Genomic DNA, 23996 nt, shown 5'->3' with positions numbered 1-23996 from the left:
GAAAGAAAATTTGAGAAAAAGAAAAGAAAAGCAATTGATGGGGAGGGACGGCAGCAAAGTGAGATTATTTAAGAATCATCAGACTCCCTGAAAACTAGGACCTCCAAAATGACTGGTACATGTATGGTATATATTTCAGGAAACAAATGAAAACTGCTCAGATCTATTACAACCAGTAGGTAAAGGGAAAAAAGAATTCACCTGTCACATCCTGAAAGACACATTTAAAGTGAACATTTCCAGGAATGTCATAACCCAAAACCAGAAGGGGGGTGGGGGGAGGAAAACCAGGTAAGTATTAAAGAAACATCCAGGATCACCCAAGAACTGGAAGCAATTACTGTAATGGACAGAAATTCTTGGAACACCAAATTCTAAAAGACAAAAGAAAAAGATTTAAAATCAGGAATTGACTGCCTCGAGGGCTTAGTATAATTCAACAGGGGAGAAATGGATTTTTTTACTGGAATAGAGAACTTTCAAACATTCCTGATAAAAAATACCCGATTTGAGTAGGAACTTGGAAATAACACAGGAGTCAAGAGAAACCTAGAAAGGTAAATGCATCTGAGCAAATTAAAAGGGCTAAATGTTGATAAAATATTTATATTCAAACAAGGGAAGGCAAAAAGTGCATCTCTTCAAAATTTTAATATTACCGAGACTCATTAAATGAAGCAAACAGGGTCTGGCGGTAGATCTGCTCCATTTTGATGAAGTAGGATTTCTTAATTATTTTATGTGTTATGGACCCTTTGACGAGTTGGTGAAGCCTTCTAAGAATAATATTTTAAAATGCATGACATGAAATACACGGGATTATAAAGGAAACCAATTATATTGAAATAAACCTATCAGAATATTTTTTTAAGTTCATGAGATCTCCGAAATTTATCCACAGACCCCTTATGGGTCCCTGGACCCCAGTTTTTGAACCCCTCTTTATTTTTCTTGCTTTTTTTTTGCAACAAAGCAAATTTGGAAACGTTCGCAAGACTTCACACGTATAATTGATATGCCTTCTCAATGGATGGGAGTGAGACTGGAGAAAGGGAGAGAATCTGAAAGGCAATTTTTTTTTAAGAGAATGTTAAAAATAACAATAATCTACTCTCTCCGTCCCCTCTGCTCCGCTTTAGTAACCTCGGCTCTATGTTCCCTCTCTGACAAGCCAGGCTACGGCTGCGCATGCTCACTTCGAACCGCCGCCCCCCTCCCAAAGCTCTGCTAACCGCGGTGGTGGCGGCGGCGGCAGCGGCGGCGGCACAACTGGCCTTGTGTTCAGCGCTCCGGAAGTACTCTCCGAGGCTTCCGGGTGTTTCATGTCTGCCGTGGAGGGTGCGGTAGCGTTAGTTAGGTCGGAGCTAGGGAAAGTGAGTGCGCCGAGATGTCCCGGGGCTCCAGCGCCGGCTTTGATCGGCACATTACTATCTTCTCCCCAGAGGGTCGCCTGTACCAAGTAGGTGAGTGTGCCGGTCCCCGCCACCGCCCCAGCCGAATTGCCCCGTCATGATGTGGCCTGGCGCCGGGGCCAGCCATGCAGCGGGAGGTGCGCCCAGGCTCTGCAGGCCCGGGCGCGAGGCGGGCTTCCCCGGGATTCTGGAGCAGGACCCGGGACGCGCAACTCGGCGCCTTTCCTCGCTTCCTGATTTGAGAGGGGGTCCCGGAATGGGAGAAAGGCCAGGGTCTCGGCTCCTGTAGGACCATGGTCCAAAGGGAGTGCGGCCTTCGGTCCCCGAACTTGGGTGCGGGTGGTAAAGAAGACGCGAAGCGGGTAGGAGGGTGGTAAATCTCGGCTGTGCCCCTTAGTACTCAGATAATCCCGGGCAAATCATTTAGCCTGTCTGAACCTCAGTTATTTAATTTGCAAAATGAAGGGGTTGGGCTCGATGACTTCTAAAGTCCCGTGCCGACCGGGTGCAAGGAGAGGTTCAGTGCCTGCTCGGCCTGAACTAGCGGTGTGCCTTTAGGTAAGTCCTCCAATTGCTCACCTGGGAGGAAAAGTGCTTTGTGAACGGTAAAACCATATCAGTCAGTGGTTATTGTAGCTGTTCCCCTCACCCGTTCATTTACCCTTTTTCATCCTTTGCTTAAAAATTCACGTCTTAGCCTCCTAGCTGGAAGTATTCTCTCCAATACACATCTCGTTTATGTTAGACGTTTTTGTATACTGCTTATCTCCTTTAATAGATTTTACGTTCTTTGATGACAACCCTCTTGGCACCCAGCATTTTATTGAATGTAGGTGTTCATTCAGTAAATGATTCTTGAATTAAAGTTGAATTATTTCTTTCAAAAATCTAATTCATACATCCCTTCCTTTCCTCTCTTCCTTCAACTAACCCTTGCTCTTGCAGTTTTTCTTACAGTCACTTAGGTATCCTAGGGAAACCTCTCTCTCTCTCTCTCTCTCTCTCTCTCAATATGTATGTGTGTGTATATATATATATATATATGTATATATATATATATGTACTTGGTAGAGTGTGAATTGAATGCCACCATAATAATAGTTGTAAAAAATTTCCCCACAACAATCCTGTAAAATCTGTGTGTTAAATATTATTCCCATTTTGCAAATGAGCCTCAGGCTAAGTAACTTCCCTTTGTTAAAAGGCTAGTCTTTCCTTGGTGGAGCTTAGATTTGAGCTTGCTTCTGACCCTTAAGCCCAGTGCTTAATGAGCTGTACGCCATGACTTTCCTGTTGAAAGACTACGAGCAAGAGTGTTATCTGTGATATTGCTTGAAACAAGCCCAGGCGGTTGTATTTTGATTCACCAACGCTTCCATTAACTTTGAATTGTTCCAGTGCAGATATAGACCATTTTGGTAAAAAAAGAAACCAACCTTACTCATCCAGTATTACTTATATATTCATGGATCCACATAGAAGTTTTCATTATTGTTATAAAATAAGCTCTTGGCTTGATCCAGGAAGATATGATAGTAGGAAGCCTTAGTTTCATTCCTAGACCAGGGTAATTTAGAAACTTCCAGATTTAGAGCTGAAAGGGGGCCTATAGAATAGATCTAGTCCAAAGGTTAAGCTTTTTTGTATCACGGACCCCCTTGGCAATCTGTGCCCTTCTCAGAATAATTTTATAAAATGAAATACAGAGGATTACAAAGGAAGCAAATTATGTTGAAATATGCTTATAAATATTAAAAACAAAACTAGGGGCATGGACTCCCAAGTTAAGAACCCCTTATCTAGTCTAACCCTTTCTATGAACTGGCAGCATCAGGAAATGATCCCAGATGTCAAGGCTACCAGTACACTGCTTTTTTACTCTACTAAAGTGACTCCAGAGCAAATTTCTTGCCTCTTACTATAGTTAGGATGAATTGACCTATTAAGCTCTCTTAAATTTCTAAATTTGAGGAGTAAAATAACCTACATTTGGGGTGAGAAAAAAATCACTATATCAGTTATAGCAAAGAAAAAGCAATTATTTTGACTCATCAACTTAAGTTATATTTTCCAGTTACATTTTCATTACCTTTCCTAATGTAACCCATTACAATTTCTAAAAATTTTTCTTTTAGTGCTTGTCTTCATTAACTGGTAAAAAAAAATTAGAGAATTTGCATTTCGCAGAACATAAGGGAGATAATTGGTTAACAGGCTACACCCTAACTTTTCATTTCTGAGTTTGTATAATTTTTCTATCTTGTATTTTCTCTTGGTTTGAAGATTCAATCCTAACTGAAGTTTGTGCACAGGAAGAATTATATTTGACATTGTACTTTGCTAGTGTATAAAGTTTGTTAAGACCCAACTTTGAAGCATTATCTGCTGCTTCACTTAGTACAGTTGGATTCGATTGAGATAGCATAGCTTCAACATTTATTAAGTTCTTATTACATAGAGAGCACTCGCCTAGATACTGTGCTAGAGGAGAGAGATTGAGACAGTCTGTTGGCCATCAAGGTGTTCACATTCTAATATGGGGACACACACATTCACAAATAACTACAAGATGATAAGGATTTCATTGACTAGCTTGAAAGAACTGAAGGAATATATAGGTAGAAAAAATAGAAAGTTCTAGATCAAGGCAGATATGTTATGGATCATTTTGCTGACCCAATCCAGTCATTCAGATTCCTGGTAGACATTACTAGAGAAAAAGAAAATGAAAGTAATTACAGGCAGTATGATCATCTTGGTCAAATTCCATCTCCCAGCTCAGTACCATTGTACTCCCTCTCTACCTTGCCTTTTGGAATCTACAGCTTCCTTCAAAATTCAGCTTTTATGCCTAAATACCTATTCGATGCTTTACTGATTTTCCCTCTGCTACTAGTGCCCTTACTCTGCCCCACCCCCAACCCCACTACTTTGTATTTTTTTTGTGTATATTCTGTACATTCTTATTTATGTGTATATTGTCCTCCTTTGTAGAATGTAAGCTTTTTGAAGTCAGGAACTGTTAACGTCTTTTTTTACTGTAGGTAAAAAGGCCCTTGGACCTTGTATAGTATCTATCATGTAGTAGATGCTTAATAAATATTTATTATTTGTTTTTATTTTGTTTTTTTTGTTAGTTTGTTTTTTGGCAGGGCAGTTGGGGTTAAGTGACTTACCCAAGGTCACACAGCTAGTACATGTGTCAAGTTTCTGAGGCTGGAAGTGAACTCAGGTCCTCCTGACTCCAGGGCCAGTGCTCTACTCACTGCGCCACCTAGCTGCCCCTATTTTGTTAAATAATGATATAATTATAAATGACATGATACAATATTGATACAAAATAAATTATATACAATACATTAAATTATGATACAATCCTTGCCCTCAATCTTATTGTGGGGCAAGGGGCATGATTTAAATCTCTAAGTATGATAGAGTAGATTGTAATAAGAACAAGGGAAAGCCAAAGTGCCATGAAGAATTTAAGGAGGAAAAGATTACTTTCACCTGGGAGAAGGGAAAAGTTTCATAAAAGAGATGAAATATTGGTCAACAAATGTAACAGGGAACAAAAACTATTGCAACTATTGCAAGCATGGAGTAGTATGTGGAAAGGCATAGAGATAAAGGAGGTCAGAATTAGACAGAATTGGGTTTAAGAAAAGGGACCCAAAAAGGACGTATTTGTTTACAAGAGGTGACCTTGGAGAGAGCTGCTTCAGTAGATTGCAAGGGCTTGAAAAGTGAGTGGTATAGAAATGGAGACAAGTATATAGAGACTACTCTTTCTACAATCTTTCAGTGAAAGGCAGGAGAGAAGGTGTTAGGCACTTAATAAGTGCTTATTAGATGAAAGCTATGTGTCAGGTTCAGGGGATTCAGAGAGCAAAAACAAAACTATTAAGAGTCCCTATCCTTAAGGAGGTTACGTTCTATTGGGGGACACAACTACCCACATAAATGAAATGAGGATTTTGAAACTATGTAAAGGTGGTAGGTATAGAGAATAGATTTCATTTCCTGACCATCTCAAAGGAGGTGTGATTAAATACCCTCCACAGATAAAGGACTGATGTGGTTGTTTCAGGTAATTTGGAGGAGGCAGTCTTTACTGTGACAAATACCTGTCCCTTTCTACCCCCACTGTAGTTTCTCTAGGATTTTAAAAATTGAATAAAAGAATCATTTCATGTAGTTTCATAGCTACACTGCAACTTTGGCTTACATTTCCCCCACTTGGAAACCTCCAACTATAGCCTAGATATAGCTTGTGTCATATTTTCCCACCCTCACCCCCCAATTTCGTAGTTTTGGAGTTTGGAAATCAGTCTGATTGCACTTCACCTGGTTCATTGGCAAGTTGAAAGGAATCAAAGTCAGGAGCTGCCTTAATCTCCTCAGAGTCTCTGTTTAGTAGTTGGCCATATGCCTCCTTTGGCAGGTTTCTCTCATATTTCCAACTTCATTTGGGGCCATAGCCTTTGATCTTCCTCAAATCTCAAAAGAAAGGTAAGGAGCTTCTTACCAGGCAAGGTGATCTCGTACTTGGAGTTGTCTCATAGCATGCCATGGTGTTATTTGGTCCCACATTAATAGTCTTATGGCTCCATCTTTTACCAGCCAGTGCAGCCTGTCTTTTAAAAAAAAATTTCTCGGTTGAAGAATAATCTGTTTGGCATGGCAACTTATGACGTTCTTTTCACTTTCAGTTCTCCCTTATTTTTTCTCAGCCCTCTTTTTCTCTTGCCTGGATATGCAAGTTTGGAAGGGGTGATAACCCACTGAGACTGGAAGAAAAGAGATGTATAAGGATATTGAGAGGAATTTGAAATTCACATCAGATGTACTTGGTCTGATAGGAAGCAAAGTCATCTAACCGTAAAGGGAATGGGAGTAGAATTGAAGGCTTGGGAAAGGAAGTTCAGAGTAGCTGATGTGGGGAGTATAATAGTCAACAAGAAAAGAAGCACCAAAGTGAGAGCCAGTGACAAAATTGTGGTGGACCCAATCAGGACAGTTGCCTAAGGCAATTTAGAAATAAGAATGGAGGAAGTACAGGTCTGAATCACCTGTAGTGGAGGGATTGGGAGAACTCAAATAGAAAGATTGGGGTGGGTGCCTGTGCAAAAAATTTAAGGGCAGATGAAAGGGCATTTTTAAAGTGACTGACAAAGACTAAATAGGGAGGAAAATAAGGCTTTCAATCAAAGTTGATAGATTGGGAAAACATGGAGAAATAAAGTGATACTCACTGGGACAAAGAACAGATAGGAGAGGAGTGAGAGAGGTGAAAAGACAAATGATTGTGATCAGAGTGGAAAATTTCAGAGTTAAAAAATTTTGAAGGTGCAGCAACTTTAAAATGATGGTGAGGTCTAAGGTTTGATCATCCCACATGGCTAAAAGAGTAATAAGAATTGAGGAATTCAAGACATTTGTGAGGTTAATATATGGAGCATGAGAGTAGAGGAAGGAATAGGATGGAGTGGGAGACTGAGGTAGGTGTCAAGAACATTGGAGAAATATGAGAGAATGACCACAAAAGGTGGTATAACATGAATGTGACATAAAAACTGATTGCTAAATTTTAGTAAACCTTAATTATTTAATTACCAAGGATTTGATTTGCCTTCTTAGAATTTGGAAAGACTTTTATCATAATGACATGGTTGATCAAGATCTCTTAAAAATCAGCCATTTGAGGTAATTTTCTCTGAATAAATATTTTATGACAAGCAGAAATATTCAAAATCATTCCATTAACCTTAGAGCTGCTTATTGGTAGGTGCTCAGTTGGGGCAGCTAGGTGATAAATTAGATAGAGTGCTGAATCTGGAGTAACGAAGACTCATCTTCCTGAATTCAAATCCAGCCTCAGACGTTCATGAGCTGTGTGACCCTGGACAAGTCACTTAACTTTGTTTGCCTTAGTTCCTCATCAGCAAAATGAGCTAGAGAAGGAAATGACAAACCACTCCAGTATCTTTGCCAAGAAAACCCCAAATAGGGTCACGAAGAGTCCAACATGACTTAAACAACTCAACAACAAGGTGCTCAATGGGTGTTTGTTGACTAGTTCAAAACTTTGTGCAGAATACTGTACAAAGATCATTAAGATGTAGTGTCTGTTTACAAAGCACTTTTAGAAGTGGTGCACCAAATCACCGTTTCTCTCCTTCATTTTTACCTGTTTTCCTCAGTTTTTTCAAAATGCATCTATAGCTTCGTGTATCAGACCACATAAAGGCCAGCAGGAAACAATAAGTACTATTAAATCATTGTTCTTAGAATCTTAGTCATTTAGAATGTTAGTAAAGGGCTACCAGGAGACCTAGTATAGCCCCGTCATTCTCATTTACCACCATCAGAGCACTTCACACTTCAATGGAAAGCCATTAGCTCACACCTTGTAGAAAGGAGCTTTACAACTGCTCACAGAGTCACTAATATAGGGAGTATCCTGATTGAGCATGCTTATGAAGAAATGGATAAATTCAGGAAGAATAGAGGTATGGATCTTAGACATATTCAAATCAGTGGGGAAAATTTCCACTTTTCTGCCCTATGTATAAAGAAACCTAAGTAGAGGTTAGACTAAGTGTCCTACCTTTTGGGGCCTCAGTTCCTTCAGCTCTAAATTTCTAATCCAGTCACTTCTGAGGTCTCTTCTAACTGTGAGATTCCATTATATTTGTAATTAGCTCTATACTTTTTGTTGAATTTGACTAGCAGAGTAGAAGGACAGAAGTGGTTATAACTATGGTGGAGAGAAAAAGGAGAATCACTGTTCTCTGTATATTTTGGAGTTTAGGGATATGGCTGGATACCCAGTATGTTCTGATGACAGGTTACATATTTAAACCACAGCAATTCATCAAACCTTTATTAAGGGCCTGCTGTGTGCAAAGTACAGTGCTAGACACAAGGGATAAATAAAATGGCTCCTGCTCCCATGGTACAGTCGGGTAGAAAAGATAAACATGCACAAAGAGAATGCAGTAAATGCATGAGAGGTACAAAGTGCTGTGATGGTTTGAGGGAGAGAGAAAAATCCTTCCAGTTGAAATGTCATTGGAGACTTTAGAAAGGAGGTGATATTTGAGCTAGATCTCGAATGGTTATAGTCTCAACAGGAGGAGTGAGTATCCCAGGTCTAGGGGTGAGTAAAAGTATGGGACAAAGACAATGAAGGAAATTAAGAATTGTATATAACTGTTCAAAGGGTAATAGTGTGAGATAAAACTGAAAAGGTAGGTTGCAGCTTGATTGTAGAGCCTTTGTGAACAATGGGAGATTTTTCTGGGTTTTTGACTGTTAGAGTAAGGAGTTCACATTTGTACATTAGGAAGGTTATTCTGGCTTTTACAATCTGGTTTTTAGAAGGAAACAAAATGATGTAGGAAACCTAGTTAAGAGGTAAAGGAATAGGAGAGCAGTGTGAGTACAATGGAAGTAGGGTTGACAGAACTGAGGAACTCACTAATAGTTCAATTAAATTGTATAGCCCTTTAAGGATTCAAAATACTTTCTTCCCAATAACCTTGTGGCAGTCCCAGATTTTTAATCCTAGCTAGAAGGCATCTTCAAAATCATCTAGCTCAATTACCTCATTTTACAGATGAGGAAACTGACCCACAGAGGTCAAAGTTACTTCTCTATAGTGACACTAGTTAGTGGTAGAATTGGGATTAGGATACAAATCTCCTGACTCTCAGTCGTGTATTCTTTCCATATATCCCTGTTTTAAGATAAGGCAGCTGAAGGTTAGAGAAGTTTAAGTGACTTGGCAGTGGTTAGACAGCCATGAAGTGTCAGAGCCTGGGTCTGACTCGAAAGTCCAGTGTTCATGCTTGTGTGTTAACAGATGGGGAAATTTAAGAGAAAAAGCAGGTTTACAGGAGAACACTGTACATGGTAACAGCAGCATTGTACAACAGTCAACCATGATTGACTTCGCTATCAATACAGTGAGCCAAGAGAGTTCCAAAAGACTCATGGTGAGAAAGAACTATGGCATCCAAATGCAGATCCAAGCATACTATTTTCGCTTTTTTTTGGGGGGGGGGTTATTTTAGTAGTTTTTCCCTTTTGTTCTGTTTCTTCTTTCACAACATGACTAATGTGGAAGTATGTTTACATGATTGCATATGTATAACCTGTATCAGATTGTGTGCCATTTTGGGGAGGGAGGGAGAACAAATTTGGAATTCAGAATCTTATAAAAAAATGAATGTTCAAAACTGTCTTTATGTGTAAATAAAAAAAATAAGATATTTACTAAACGTAAAAAGAAGGAAAAAAATGTTTAGAGGTTAGGAAAATAATTAATTTGTAGTTTGTGGCATTGAGTTTGAAGTAGTAGTGGACATGAGATAAAGATACTCATAAGGTAATTGAAATTTAGATCTGGAGCCTGAGAGTGATCAGAGAACAGATTTGGGGAAGAGTTAAGAAACAGTAGAACACAAACTCATCCCAACGTACTTAAGTAAGGAAAATATTTTAATTAGAAAAATAAATGTTTTAGTTAGCTTTTGGTTTTTTTTTTTTTAAAGTACTAATTGGCCCTCCTTCCTCAAGGCTCTTCCCCCTTCATGTTCCACATAGCTACCAAAATGATTCTCTTAAAGCCAAGGTCCCTACCTCCAGGGTCAAGTATATTTAGCACATAAGACTCTTCACAACCTGGTTTCTTCCTTCCCATCCAGTCTTCTCACACTTTACTCTCCTTCCATGCATTGTGCAGTCCAGCAATATATTCCTGTGTACTGTTTCTCACACAGGATACTCCATCACCCTTCTCAGTGCCTTGTGCTGGCTCTCACTCATGCCTGAAATACTCTTTTGTCTCATCCCTTCCTCTTGACAACCTTGGTTTCTATCAAGACTCGGCTCAAATGCCTCTTGAACCTTACCCTTTAAAGTTACCTTACTTCTATTCTACATGTATCTTACATATACTTATTTATTTACATGTTGCTTGCCTTATTAGTATGTAAGCTCCTTGAGGGCAGGACTGTTTTGTGTTTTTGCATCTCTTTGTATCTTCAGTGCTTAGCACAGTGCCAGAGTACAGTAAGCATTGAATTAATGCTTATTGATTTATCATATAAGGTCTTAATGTTTCACTTTTGTTTTTGTGTGCTACTTATATTCATTTGAGGATGTTGGGGTAGATTTTTAAAAACAAATGTTTATTGTTTTATTAATGCTTTTTGTTTTTATATCCCTCTCATTTCTAGGCAAAAACCTTTTTCCACACCTGCCCCCCCAGAATTCAACTCTCCTTTGTAACAGAAAAACAGGAGAAAACAACCTATACCATGACAGGATATGACAGTGGATACAACATTCTTCCCAACAGATCTTTCCATATTTTTATGGATCCCATTTGTCATTTCCCACTGTACAATAATACTTCATGTCATTTATATATCTTTGATTAGCTATTCCCCAATTAATAGATACCCATTTCGTGTCCAGGCTTTTTCCCCAACAAGTATATAAATAAATACAACTATTTGCCAAGGCGTAGTCCTGTGCATTGAGGCTTATGAATATGAATAAAACAGGTTACATCTTAATTTGGACACATGAATAACTCTAATACAGATTAGAACATAAGTCAATAGGAGAAGAATGAGATAGGTGGAGTGAGGGAAGCTTTCATGGAAGAGGATTAATACATTAAGCTTTGAAAGATTTTAGCAGATAATAGAGATCTGAGAACAGATTAGGGGAGGATGGGTATTCTAGAGACAAAATCAGCAAAGACACAGAAACAGTGGACTGGATCTGGGACAAATTTGGAAAATAGAGGATAGTCTGGCATGAGATAAGGCTATAAGGAGGTTCAAGTCTTGAGTGTCAGACTAATGAGTCTAGTGATGTATTGAGTATGCAGTGCGTTGTCTAGTCATTTCTTCTCCAAATGATGTTTCCAGCTGAGCCTGGAATGGAACGATTCTCTTTCCAGACCCATTTTTGAGCTGTTCTTCTGAAAAGGGACATAAGTTGTATTTGAGAGGTAGAATTGGGGGGGTGGGGGGAACGACAGTTTTTTTTCTGCTTGCCTTGAAAAAGATGTTGCATTGTAAAATGAATGAACTAAGATGAATTTTCTGATTATTTTTATGTTTTTAGAATATGCTTTTAAAGCTATTAACCAGGGTGGCCTCACATCAGTAGCTGTCCGAGGGAAAGACTGTGCAGTAATTGTTACGCAGAAGAAAGTACCAGTAAGTAATACTCATTCAATTACTTGGGTATTCACTATGATGTACCTCTGTATGTATGACCATGTGTAGCTAACAAAATGCCTACTTTAGCACTACTTTTCTACAAGGTTCTAATCATTTTTTAAAATTCCAGTGGATCTGTGATCTTTTGAATGTATTTCCTCTGACCCCACCCCAGTAATCCAGATTTCAGCTTTTTCCCATCTGTCCATCCTTGTTTGACTCTTGGTCATGTAATCCTTGTTCACCTTAAGGGTTCCTCCCAGTATACTGGAGAGTCTTCCTCAGGTTCTCTTGAAATTTCAGTAACAATGGATCGTGAAGACTGTATCTTATTCTTGTGATATGACCAGCCCATTTTTTTTTCTTTCTCATCATGTTTTTCTGGTAGCATCCTTCATAATTCTTCTGTTTAATTCCTTGTTTGTGATGAGTTGCACCTTGCCAGCATCTGTAAGGGGCTTTTGAGAGCCTGATGAGCTTGGGAGTTGAGGCCCCAAGGACAGTCCCATTAAAAAAAGGGAATTATTTGGGGCTACACATTCTGGCTCAGCTCTCCTCCTCTGATAAGGCAGGCTGTGAACAGCACATACCCCCTTTCCAAATAAGCACTGGACACGAGTTGTCCACGAGCTGTAATGTATGGCCCTGGGGCTCCTGATAGGCTTAGAGCATCGTGCAGGAGCTTGCTTGCACCCAGTAACGAAGGCTAGTACTGCATACAAATCCTGCTTGCTGAAACAATAAACGGAGTTACTAACCATCTCGGCTCCCGCCTCATTCATTGTCTGCGAGATCAGGTCTTTGCTGGACAAAGGCCTGGGTGTTGGGGGGGGGGGGTCAGCAGACCCCAACAAGCCTCTACTGTTTTATTTTCTTTTGCACTTTAGGTGGTCCTTGATTTTGTTTCTTCCCAAACTAAAGTTCTTCTGTGAGCCACACGCAGCCATACACCATCATTAGAAAAATAACAGTGTTAAAAAAGTGGACCTTTGTTTCAGAGGGTCATTAGAAAAACTTTGCAATTTTCCAAAGACAATCCAGCTTGCTCCCCACCTCCTGTTAAGTTCTGGGCCCCTCTTATTATTTACACATACACACACACACACTCTCTTTGTCTTTTGTCTGTGTGTGTGTCTCTTGAGTTTGTGCGCATGCTCTCTCTCCCTCTCTCTCTCTCTCTCTGATGGCATCTGGAGGTTGTTCATCTAACTGCATTTCATGATCCGGACAATAGATATTCTTCCTCCCCTTAGTTTTTAGGTCAGATTTACAAAGTTCTTTGCACATTACCTTATTTGAACCTTACAACTTTGATACAATAGAGGTATTGTTAAACCATTGTTTTACTGATGTGGAAACAAGCTCAGAGAGGTAAAGTGACTTGCCGAGGGTCAATGTCAGAGGTAGAATTTATACTCACTCCTTCCTGACTTCCCAGTGAAGCTCTCCTACTCTACACTGAGTGTCTATTCCATGTCTAGCACCATGCTAGATATCATTTCCCAAAGAAGTCCCTGCTTTCAGGGAGTTTAGAATCTCTGCAAGAAAACAATTTGTATGAAAACGTTTAAACTTTCTAGATGTTTAGGTTAATGAGACTATCTCGTTTTGGAGTCTGGGAGCATTGTGCTTTACATTTCGTTAATAACAAATGGAGATAGTCCATTCTCAGTTTATCAGCAGGGCTAGTGTACAAATTTCATAACATCAAAGTGTACCTAATACTTGGAGCATTTATGTAAAGTTTTACAGTTTATAAAATATTTTACAAATATCTCCTGTTATCCTCACAACAACCCTGGGAGGTAGGTGCCATTGTTATCCACATTTTACAGATGAAGAAATCGAGTCCAAGAGAGGTTAAGAGACTTGTCCAGGCTGAGACGAGATTTGAACTTGGGTCCTCGTTACTCTAGGTGCAGCACTCTATCCATTGCTCCACCGAACTGTCCCATCTTCTTTTTACCAATAGTAAAAAGTTAATAATAAACAATTTTGTCATTAAAGTTTTTATTGTATTAATCTTTGATTTATCTTTATGTACAGAAAGGACCTATTTTTTCCTTTTGATTATGAAATTATTTTTTTCTATAAAATTACTAATGAAGCAAGTCATTGTCAGCTTATACTTTATTCTAAACCTTCTAATCAGTTTGATAGATACATTTTTTATAACCATAGTTAATTGAGCATATATTTAAGCTATGTGCAAAACAATAATACTAGAGACACTAAGTGTACAAAGATTTTAACATGCTGAAGGAATTTACAATTTAGTATATACTAATGGTCTGCTTTTTCTTTTGCAATTTCCTTTTAATTATAACTTTTTTTTTTTTTTGCCTTAGGACAAGTTATTGGATTCCAGCACAGTGACTCACTTATTCAGAATAACTGAAAACATTGGCTGTGTGATGACAGGAATGACAGGTAATTTGCTCAACTTAGATAAAATCTTAAACTGTCTTCTTTATTTTGAATTTTAAAAAAATAAGCACCGCCTGTATTCTGCTGGGCAAATGTTCGGTGGGTCATGACAGTGTAAGCAAACTTTAAGACTTTAACTGTGGTAGAACATTGTCTTTTATAAAATTTACCTTTTAGACTGTTCTGTTGTATCTGACTTTTATATAGTTGTGTTTTAGATGATTTAGTCTTTTCTATCTACTTATGAGCTCCTGTGAATCGTCTATATTTTCTGTTGGGTGAAATAAAGGCTATACATTTGTTACCTTAAATGCTTATATTTAGGAGCTGAGGACACATGTATATTTGGGAAATTCTAGACATTGATCTATATTTGAGATTTTCTGGAATAAACTTCAGGTAGGGGCATAAGAAAAAAAGAGGGGCAGCTAGGTGGCGCAGTGAGTAGAGCACCAGCCCTGGAGTCAGGAAGACCTGAATTCAAATGTGGCCTCAGACACTTGACACTTACTAGCTGTGTGACCTTGGGCAAGTCACTTAACCCCAATTGCCCTCCCTTCCCCCCTCCAAAAGAAAAGAAAGGGAGAAAATAACACTTTGTAAGTTAGCTGCAGAGATCAGACCTAGTCTGTGTAAGCTCAGAGAAGTTTTTGTTTTGTTTTGGGTTTTTTGGTGGTGGTGGAGGAGAGAATGGGGGGTGTGGATAGAGTAAACCTAAATACATATAGTAATGAGACTTGTTAGAACAAACAGGGATCCTGCTGTAATAACTAACTTAAAAAGACTTTATTTTTCTGGAAACAAAAGGAAATGTATATCCTAAATAGATATTGCTTTGCACAAATATACAATATTTGTATATTGTTCTGACTTAGGGGAACTAAAATGGCGGAGTAATCAGTAAATCACTGTAACTCTCCCATATTCACCTCCAAACAACCATAAAATAGCACCTCAGAAATCCTGGAACAACAGAACCAGCAAAAAAGGTGGGGTGAAACAATCTTGGAAGATCAGTAAGAAAGGTCTCTCTCACTTGGGTAAGAAGAGGAATGCAGTCCAGGACAGTAAGCATCCCAGCAAGCCACACCTTAGCAAACCAGCAGGAAATCCTGAGCCCTAATATGGTGGAGCAGGCAAACAGCAATACGAGGACACACTACCCTTCTCACCCCACCCCTCTGCCACGAGCCTCAGCATAGCCAGGGGAATGGGCAGACTCCAAGAAGAGCCAGGTGCTGCTTCAGCAATAACTGCAGGCAAACAGGCAGCTGCCAATGGCCAGACCACCACATGTTTCAGTGTAGCCCTTGGTAAATGTAGAAACACCCCACCAGCCTCAGCACACGCCAGGTGCCAGCAGTAGGACACCAGCTCAGCACCAGGTAAGCTGTCAGACCCTTCCCCAAGGCTTTCAGCAGCGCCAGCCTCCCCTCCACTCCACCTCACTCCCTCAGCACAGCACCAAACATAAGGGTCCCCTGGTGGGGCTTCAGGGCAACATTAGTGCTCCACCAGGTAAACAGCCAAAGCCTGCAGCCCCTGGCACAAGAAGCCTGAGACAGTGCTCCTTCCACCCTGGGAGCAGAGCTCAAATTTAAAAGAAAGGAAAAAGGCCAAAAAAGATGAGCAAAACACAACAACAACAAAAGAATCTGACCATAGAAAGTTACTGTGGTGACAGGGTAGATCAAGACACAAACTCAGAAGAGGACAACGATGCCGAAACGCCTATGAGCAAAACCCCAGAGAGAGATGGGAGTAGCCTCAAGCCCGGAAGAGCTCAAAAAGGAGCTTACAAATCATGTAAGAAAGGTAGAAGAAAAATTGGGGGAAGAAATGAGAATGAGGCAAGAAAATTATGGGGAAAAAAGAGTCAACAGCTTGGAAAAAGAAAATAACTGCTTAAAAAGTAGAATTGGCCAAAAGGAAAAAGTCTGCCTCTACCTCTGGCATTGATCTGGCTCTGGCTACAGTTCTAGATTCACCTCCAGCTCCAGTGCAATTCCTGCTCTCGCCAGGCCCAGGGCCACACCCTTTGAGATTCTTGTTCAAACTGCTTTGTTCCTGAATGAGTTCTACATTGTGAGTCTTGGCCGTAGGTGACAGTGGCCTCCTCACTCTGTGCTCCTGGATCCCTTCCTGACAATCCTTTGGGGCCTGGGGACAACCAGATACGTCAGCCTATAGGGCAGGGCACAGGGCCGATGCTGACTTTGGAAGGAAGGCCTAGATGTGGCCTTGGTGTGGGTCACCACATATGAAGTTAGGTGGTGAACATCTAGAGTCTCCCATATCTTGTTTTTTAAAATTTGAGTATCATCTGGTTTTGAATATTATTCTTCTTTCCCACTATGATCTTTTTTGTCTTGTCAGCCGACAGCAGGTCTCAGGTGCAAAGAGCTCGCTATGAGGCTGCAAATTGGAAATACAAGTATGGCTATGAGATTCCTGTGGATATGTTGTGTAAAAGGATTGCAGATATTTCTCAGGTCTACACACAGAATGCTGAAATGAGGCCCCTTGGCTGTTGTAAGTATGTTAAGGAATTTTGAACTGTTCTCCCGTGACACCAAATAATTTATTTGTTTTTATTTTTAGAAGATGTATAAGAATGCTGTTAAATGGCATATTTTATTAAAATATATGTAAGGTAGAAGTATTTTAGATTTCTAATGTTTGGGACAGCATTTGCAATCATGCTTTGTTTATAATCTATTCTCTAGTCTCTAGAGACCGTAAGGTTTTATGCCATTTTATGGTGCTATTTTGGGGCTCATGATTTGATGAGCCTATATATACAAACTACACGTAGATTCACTATGGAATTGTAATGAAATTATAGTGAATCTCAAGATTTTCTTGAAATAAAATATAATTGAAGGATCTTACTCTAGAAATTTGACTATTACCAGGAACACAAAAAATTAGATTATTGATATCTCCTCATTATTTGTGATATGTATTTAAGATAAAAAGGGAAACATTAATTTAAATATAGTTTATTTTCAGAGGGAAAGAATATGGATTTATTTTTAGTATTTTTTTAATCCTGCCTGATGTTTGTGACGTTTTCAAAATCTGTTGCTATCCCGTATATAGTAATTAAAGATTTGAGAGGCATTGTGATCTTTTAGCCATCACGTAAAAGAAGTATCTAACAGGCAGGACAAGGGTAAATTGCAGATTGGGTAAAAAAGGACAATTATGAGGCAGACCCAGGGCTGGGGAGAGGGGAGGTTCTTGAAAACTCAGCAGCATCTATTGTCTTTTCACAGAACAAGTGACCTAACTTCTTAATAAAGCTATTCCCTTCTGCCTGGGTAGAATGTTGGACTTGGAGTCAGGGAAGACCTGAGTTTAAATCCTCCCCAAGGTATTTCCCAACTACCCTGAGCAAGTCACTTCTTTCAACCTCAGTTTCGTTATCTGTAAAATGGGGTAAATGATAGCACCTCCCAGGGTTGCTGTGAGGATAAAACAAGCCTTAAACCAGCATATAAAAGCTTATTGTAATAATTATAGCAACAGTAATTTATATCACAGTTATTAATACTTATTGCTGTTGCTGTTAGCAATGTTCTATAATATGTAATAATGACAGTAATTACTATCGTCATTATCATTGTCACCCTCCTCCCACTTCCAAGACCTTTTCCAGCAATCGTTCTCCTTCGTCATCTTTCTGCTGCATCTCCACTGGCTCCTTCCCAATTGAGCTTCGTGATGGTAAACTCCAACCCTTAGGTTAGGAAATGGAAGAGAACTTTCTCACCACCCCCAAGATAGGAGGGGATAGCTTAAGGAGATAGAAGAATCAAGTGAGGATTGACAGATGGAGAAGACCTCATTTATGCTCAATTATGGGTGGCATAAATAGAGCCAAGGGGTAAGGAGAGAATGATGATGAGCAAGAGGAGAGAAGCTGTATGGGAAGAGTCCAGGAGTGCAGGGAAAGGTCGAGTTTGGCAAAGAAAAGGGCCACCTCTTCCTTAGAGTGAGACAAAGAAGGAAGGAACAGGGAATGATGCAAAAGGGTTTAAGGTATAAAATAAGGCCAAAGAGGGTGCTAATAAAGATCTTCCATTTTCTCATCAAAGTACGGGGCCAGTTCTGTTGGTGCAGACTGGAAAGAAGGTGATGTTGGAGCCTTGAGGAAAGAGACCATTTTGAATAGCCACTATGGGGAGTGCAATAGAGTCTAGGAAGAAAAAAAGGATTGCTTTGCAGCAGTCAGAACCCAATTAAGATCAGATAATTTAAATGTAATATTCCATCGTTTTCATCATACTACTTCCTGTTGTGGCAAAGAGGTGGAACGAAAGTCGATACCTGTTAATTAGAGAGTTATTGAATATACTGGGGTGAAGAATTCATAGAAACATAAGAAACCATAAGCTAACTTGAGGCAAGTCATTAGAATCTGGAGAACCGTATAGACAATGATTGCAGTGATGTAAATGAAACCTAAAAGGAAGCCTAATGTTGAATAATTATAGTGACTATAATCACAATAAAACATTTTCAGTAAAAAGGAGATGGGCCTTCTGGGGCAATGAATGTTTATACACATACTATTAAATGCATATTACTGTAATTGCTGCTGTAACTGTAGCAGTTATTTTTGCTTAACTGTCAAAAGATGGGGTTTAGTGAGAGAGGACTTATCTCAAAACCACTCACATGAAAACAAAAGGCAGCAATACAACTGTTTTTTCTAAAGGAATACTGCAGCAAATACTTTTTTTTTCCAAATGAAAAATGGCTTAACCCTATTTTATTTGTTTTGTAGTTTTTCCTTTTTTATATATTGGGATTGTTGGTTGTATGCTTTTATTTTGATTGTTTAGTTTTTTAAGTAAAATACACCTGTCCAGAGTGAGATGAAAATTGGCCATTAATGGAATATACCCCCCAGATTAGCTTCGTGATACGGCTCTATTAAAGATGCAAAATATGTGATATAGCTCTTTCCCTCTCTAGGTATGATATTGATTGGTGTTGATGAAGAACAAGGCCCTCAGGTATACAAATGCGATCCTGCAGGCTACTACTGTGGATTTAAGGCCACCGCAGCTGGAGTCAAACAAACTGAATCAACCAGTTTTCTTGAAAAGAAAGTGAAGAAAAAATTTGACTGGACATTTGAACAGACAGTAGAGGTGAGTTTATAGAAACTCAATTATTTTTCTTTTAAATTTTTAAAAAGATTTTAATCAGCAAAAACTACAATTCACATTTTTAGAGAGCTCTGTTTTGTAAGGCACTTTACTCACCATCGTAATATTAAGTAGGTAGTGAAAGGGTTGTCTTCATTTTATAGGTAAGGAAACTCAGGCTCTAAATGAATCAGTGATTTGCCCACGTAGTCACACAGTAAGTATTTCAGTTAGGATTTGAACCTGCCTTCTCACTTCAAATCTAGCACTCTTTTCCCTTCTCTGTGATGCCTCTCTTGAATTTATTGCCTAATGTGATGAGAGTGTTTTATATTTCACTACATAATTAAAGTTGGCAATGAGTGTGGAGGCTTAATAACAGAATTGATCTCATGAGACTTAGATATTTCCATTATTATGTGTCCAATTATTTATGTAACTTGAAGTTACATGAAGAAGGATAATATATCCCAAAAGGATTAGGATGATGGAAGGAGCAGGTGAGATTGTTGAAATGTCTTTAGTTGTATGTATTGGTGTAAAACCAATCACCTGAGGACTGCTGCTGTGAATAACTTTAAGGGTCTAATCACATAGCATTGTGAACTCTATTCAGAACTAAATGTTGTTCAGGGAACGAAAGCATAACGTTCACAGCAACACTGTTAGCAAAACAGATCATTATATATATCATAGCACTCAATGTGTCATATGACACGTGGCATATATCATTGCATTCAATAGCATTCCCCAAAATACTTGTTTACACAAGCAGGGGGTCCCAGGCTACAGTCTTCCCTAGCATAATACATCATCCTTAAGGGGTAGCAGAAAATACAAACACCATCTGCCCCTAGGTCACAGCAAGTTACAGTCTCCTCAGTCAATACAGAACGTCCAAGTAAAGTCCTCTTTTATCTTGACTCAAGGTTGACTTCCAAACCCCCTGGTTCCTCCCCTGTGGGCGATTGCTCCCAGCTCTTGCCTGAGTTCACACACAGGCAGCTCCACGAGCTTCTGTCCAAAGTTTGCTTGTTTCTCTCTCTCTCTGTCTCTCTTCCTCTCTCCCTCCCTCCTTCCCTTACTCCCTCCCCACCCTTCCCCCCCCCCCCCCAATCTCCCTCTCTCCCCCTTCTCTCCATACCTCTCCTTCCAAGCAGTATATACTGTTTTCAATCAAAGAAAAGAATCAAGAGCACTTGATTGCCTTCATGCTGTGAGACACTTGGAGGTCAGCACCTAATTAAAACCAAGAGTGAGAAGAGCAGGATTTAAGTTTCTGCATCAGTATTTGCTATATATGACTTGATTATGACCCTAAGCTTTAGTTTCCTTATAGGTAAAATAAGCATAATATATCAGCTATCTCACAGGGTTGTTGGGAATAAAATGCTATTTGTGAACCATAAAGTACTATATAAATGTGAAATGTGAGTATTTTTTATTTTTATTCCCCATTTGGATATTTCTTTTTTCTTCACGGATTTTAAAGAGTTTAGTATTTTTCTTCTCTGTGAAAATATGTTCTTAGTAGCTGACACTTCTGATATTTAAAAGCAGTGCTTTGGCCATGGTAGTGTGTAATTACTTTTAAGATAGACATAGCTTTAAAGCCACATCAGAAATACAAACAGCTCTGTAGAGATGTCTTTTACCTGTAGCTTTAAGTACGTGAACTTGATTAGGACTTTTATACCATTGGAAATTCTTGTCGTGTTAAACAACTTATTTTGAGTTAGGTGAGTAAGAACCTAGCGCTGTCAGGAAAAAAATTTTTTCGTTACAGACAGATTGTGATTTGAGTTTCACCCTGGGTTAGGAAGACCTTTGAGATCTATATAAAACAATGAATCAGTGGTTTTTTTGTTTGTTTTTTTTAAAAAACTTAGGAAGGAAGTATGGTGTAGTAAAAGGATCCCAGGCATAATAGTCAGGAGAGTCATGGCTCCATGAATTTGGTAAAGTTTGGGAAAGAGTTTCCCAGGCCTCCTCCTCCCTTTCTTTCTCCTCCTTTCCCTTTTCTGCTTCTAATTCAGAGCTTGGGGCTGGGCTCCAAATGCTAGTTGTTTTGTTTTGTCTTGTTATTAAATAATTATTAAACAGTGTAACTACCAGTTCTGCCCAACATGGACAAAATAACAAGTAAAGAAAAAGGAGTGGGGGTGGGGTCCATCACTAACTCTGATCTTTGGCAAGTGACTTAATCTATGAATTTGTTTCTTCGTCTATAAAATGGGTTAATAAACCCTGCCTTGCTTATCTCAGGATTGTTGTAAGAATGTAACCAGTTAAAATGTAAAAATTGTGAACTACTAAAAGAATGGCTTATTCTCATATTTATGGTATTTTTCTTGCAGACAGCAATAACATGCCTGTCTACTGTTCTATCCATTGATTTCAAACCTTCAGAATTAGAAGTTGGAGTAGTTACAGTTGAAAACCCTAAATTCAGGTGAGTTACATTTTCAGGCATGTTCATTTAATTAAAGGTGGATATGAATGGACATCCCTTTCTAATGTTAGATGAAACTACAGTAGGAACTGCTTCTTGGTCAGTTATGACCCAGTTAATGCTAGGCCATAAAATTTCAGGAGGAAGATTATATGTAACTGCCTTTCTTCAGTATCTAAAAGAGTCTGCCAAACCTATTTGATGACTTTTATTGAAAAAAAAATTTGTTTTTTTTTTCCACTTTTGAGCAGTTCTGTATGAAGCACATTTTTAAAAACCTTTAAAATATTGAATTCAGGGTCATAGCCAAAGGAAACTAGTAATCAATGATCTTACTTCCATGGTTTAAGATACTGCCCTGAGGTACCTAAATTGAAAATATTAGTAATTATTTTCTGGAACCAAGTTTAAGATAATGTTTCATTTTCCAGTGCTAATCTCAAAAAAATGCACTGCCTCAGCTTCTGCTTTTTTCCTAAAGATATTTGAACATTCATTTTGAGATTTTACCAACTTCCTTAATTTCATTAACAGCAGAATTCAGCCTTATTACTGGATACTTCATCACTTATGTCCCCTTGAGTGCATTACATACTAATACTCCCTCTCTGTGCACCTTGAACTTAAATGATGAAGTAGCCATTTGAAAAAAATTTTTAATTCTTTTATCAGAAGTCCTTAAGCAAGGAAACACTGCTTTTTCCTCCCAAAGATTGCTGCTGACATTTTTACTTTTCATCTCACTTTTTTAGGGACTTTAGACCCTCTGACTAGTTTACCTTCTAATTTTTTTGGTCACTTTAGATCTTGCCATAAAGTGCTGTTGTGTCACATAGCTTTACTAAATTTTTTGATACTTCTTTTAGAAACATACTTTAGGAAAATACATTTGATGAATTGATGCATATTTTTGTCCAATGCATGAGCATTTAATTCTTTCCCCTTTGCCTTCTAGGATTCTCACAGAATCGGAGATTGATACACACCTTGTAGCTCTAGCTGAGAGGGATTAACACTGTAATTAGTCTCCCTAATCTACTATGTGCTGACCAGGATATTTGGTAAAAACCAACACATTCATCAATGGCTCTGGATGGAAAGACAAACCATATCCCCACTGAAGTGGACTTGGCTCTGTATAAATAAAACAGAGGTTTTAGAAAATGAGTGTCTCTTTCTTTTTCACATCCAAACTAAAAACTAAGCCTTGAAGTAAAAGCAGATTTGAAATTTACTACTCCCAAATTGTGAATTGAGTATGAGTCTCCTAATAGAGTGTTAGAATTTTTGGTGTAGCTGCAGTAAATAGCCAAGATAACACACCCCAAGACCAGGGTTAGGCTTCAAATAACCAAATGTCCATTTCCCCTGTGTTTTAAAAATCAAACAATGTAATGCATAAAGTAATCCTTGGATGAAAACCTAACTACGGGAGCTTGAAATTCACCTAATTGTCTTTTTTTTTTTCCTGTGATACTACATAGTATTAGAATGGGGAAGGGCCCTTATTTTTCGGTTTAACAACCAGTATATTCCTGAATGCGGAGTGCAACATTTCAGTTCTACGAGATTTTTTTTTCTTTATCACTAATATTTCATTGATACCTTTCGTTTATGTATCATTTTTCATTTCTCAGCGTATCCCTCTCCCTTCAGAGAGCCATCCCATAAAACAAACAATTTTAAAAAGAAAAAAAGTTATGAAAAACTAACACATCAGAAATGTCTGACGTGATATTGTGTCCTATCCTAAACCACCCCCACTCCCTTGCAAAGAATCAAAGGACTTACCTTCACACGTATCCCTTCTTTGGCGCCAAAGCTGGTTGTAATTTTACAACATTCAGTTTCCGTTTTTCTCATCTTCCCCTCTCCTGCCCTTGTTGACTCTTCCTCAAACACCCTAACCATTCTACCCCATCTCAGCCACACACAAAGATGGTCATACCTTTGGTATTTCCATCACCTGCAAATTCACCACCTTCATGTTCAAGAATTATTACTTTATGTGAACATAATCTAGGCTTTCTACCTTTCCCTTTGCCTTCCCTTTTCGTCATCTTGACTCCTTGATGAACCAATTCAACTTTACACTGTTCTCTTTTGAATCCTTAGCCTCTTCATCATTTCACCAATTGTTCCTTGCCAAGCCTCAGCCTTAGATCACTCAAACCATCTGCCACCTTTGCTTCTACACATATGCTACTGAGCAAAGGTGGAGAAAATCACACAGCTGTTCTGAGTGTCCACTACAAATTTATGTAGCCTCAAGTGGTGTCTCATTGCTTCTAGACAATCCTATATC

At 38.8% G+C, this 23996-nt stretch overlaps 1 protein-coding gene across 1 annotated transcript; it reads left to right on the top strand.

The window, feature by feature from the left end:
• Nucleotides 1–1294: 1294 nt before the first annotated feature.
• On the top strand, nt 1295–22855 carry PSMA6 (proteasome 20S subunit alpha 6). Its single transcript, XM_036752423.1, has 7 exons — nt 1295–1463; nt 11556–11650; nt 14002–14083; nt 16457–16612; nt 19064–19242; nt 21597–21691; nt 22647–22855. The coding sequence occupies exons 1-7, from the start codon at nt 1388–1390 to the stop codon at nt 22702–22704; spliced, it is 741 nt and encodes a 246-aa protein (XP_036608318.1). The 5' UTR covers nt 1295–1387; the 3' UTR covers nt 22705–22855.
• Nucleotides 22856–23996: the final 1141 nt, after the last annotated feature.

The sequence above is a fragment of the Trichosurus vulpecula genome, chromosome 3 (assembly GCF_011100635.1).
Source record: "Trichosurus vulpecula isolate mTriVul1 chromosome 3, mTriVul1.pri, whole genome shotgun sequence".
Lineage (NCBI taxonomy): Eukaryota > Metazoa > Chordata > Mammalia > Diprotodontia > Phalangeridae > Trichosurus > Trichosurus vulpecula.
This window is presented reverse-complemented; position numbering and strand designations above follow the sequence as displayed.

Bases quoted from the DNA above. Each gene is read 5' to 3' on its own strand.
- PSMA6 (XM_036752423.1), top strand. From the start codon at position 1,388: ATGTCCCGGGGCTCCAGCGCCGGCTTTGATCGGCACATTACTATCTTC. The intron at 16,613-19,063 runs GTAAGTATGTTA...TTCCCTCTCTAG, and splicing joins AATGAGGCCCCTTGGCTGTT to GTATGATATTGATTGGTGTT. The intron at 19,243-21,596 runs GTGAGTTTATAG...TTTTTCTTGCAG, and splicing joins CATTTGAACAGACAGTAGAG to ACAGCAATAACATGCCTGTC.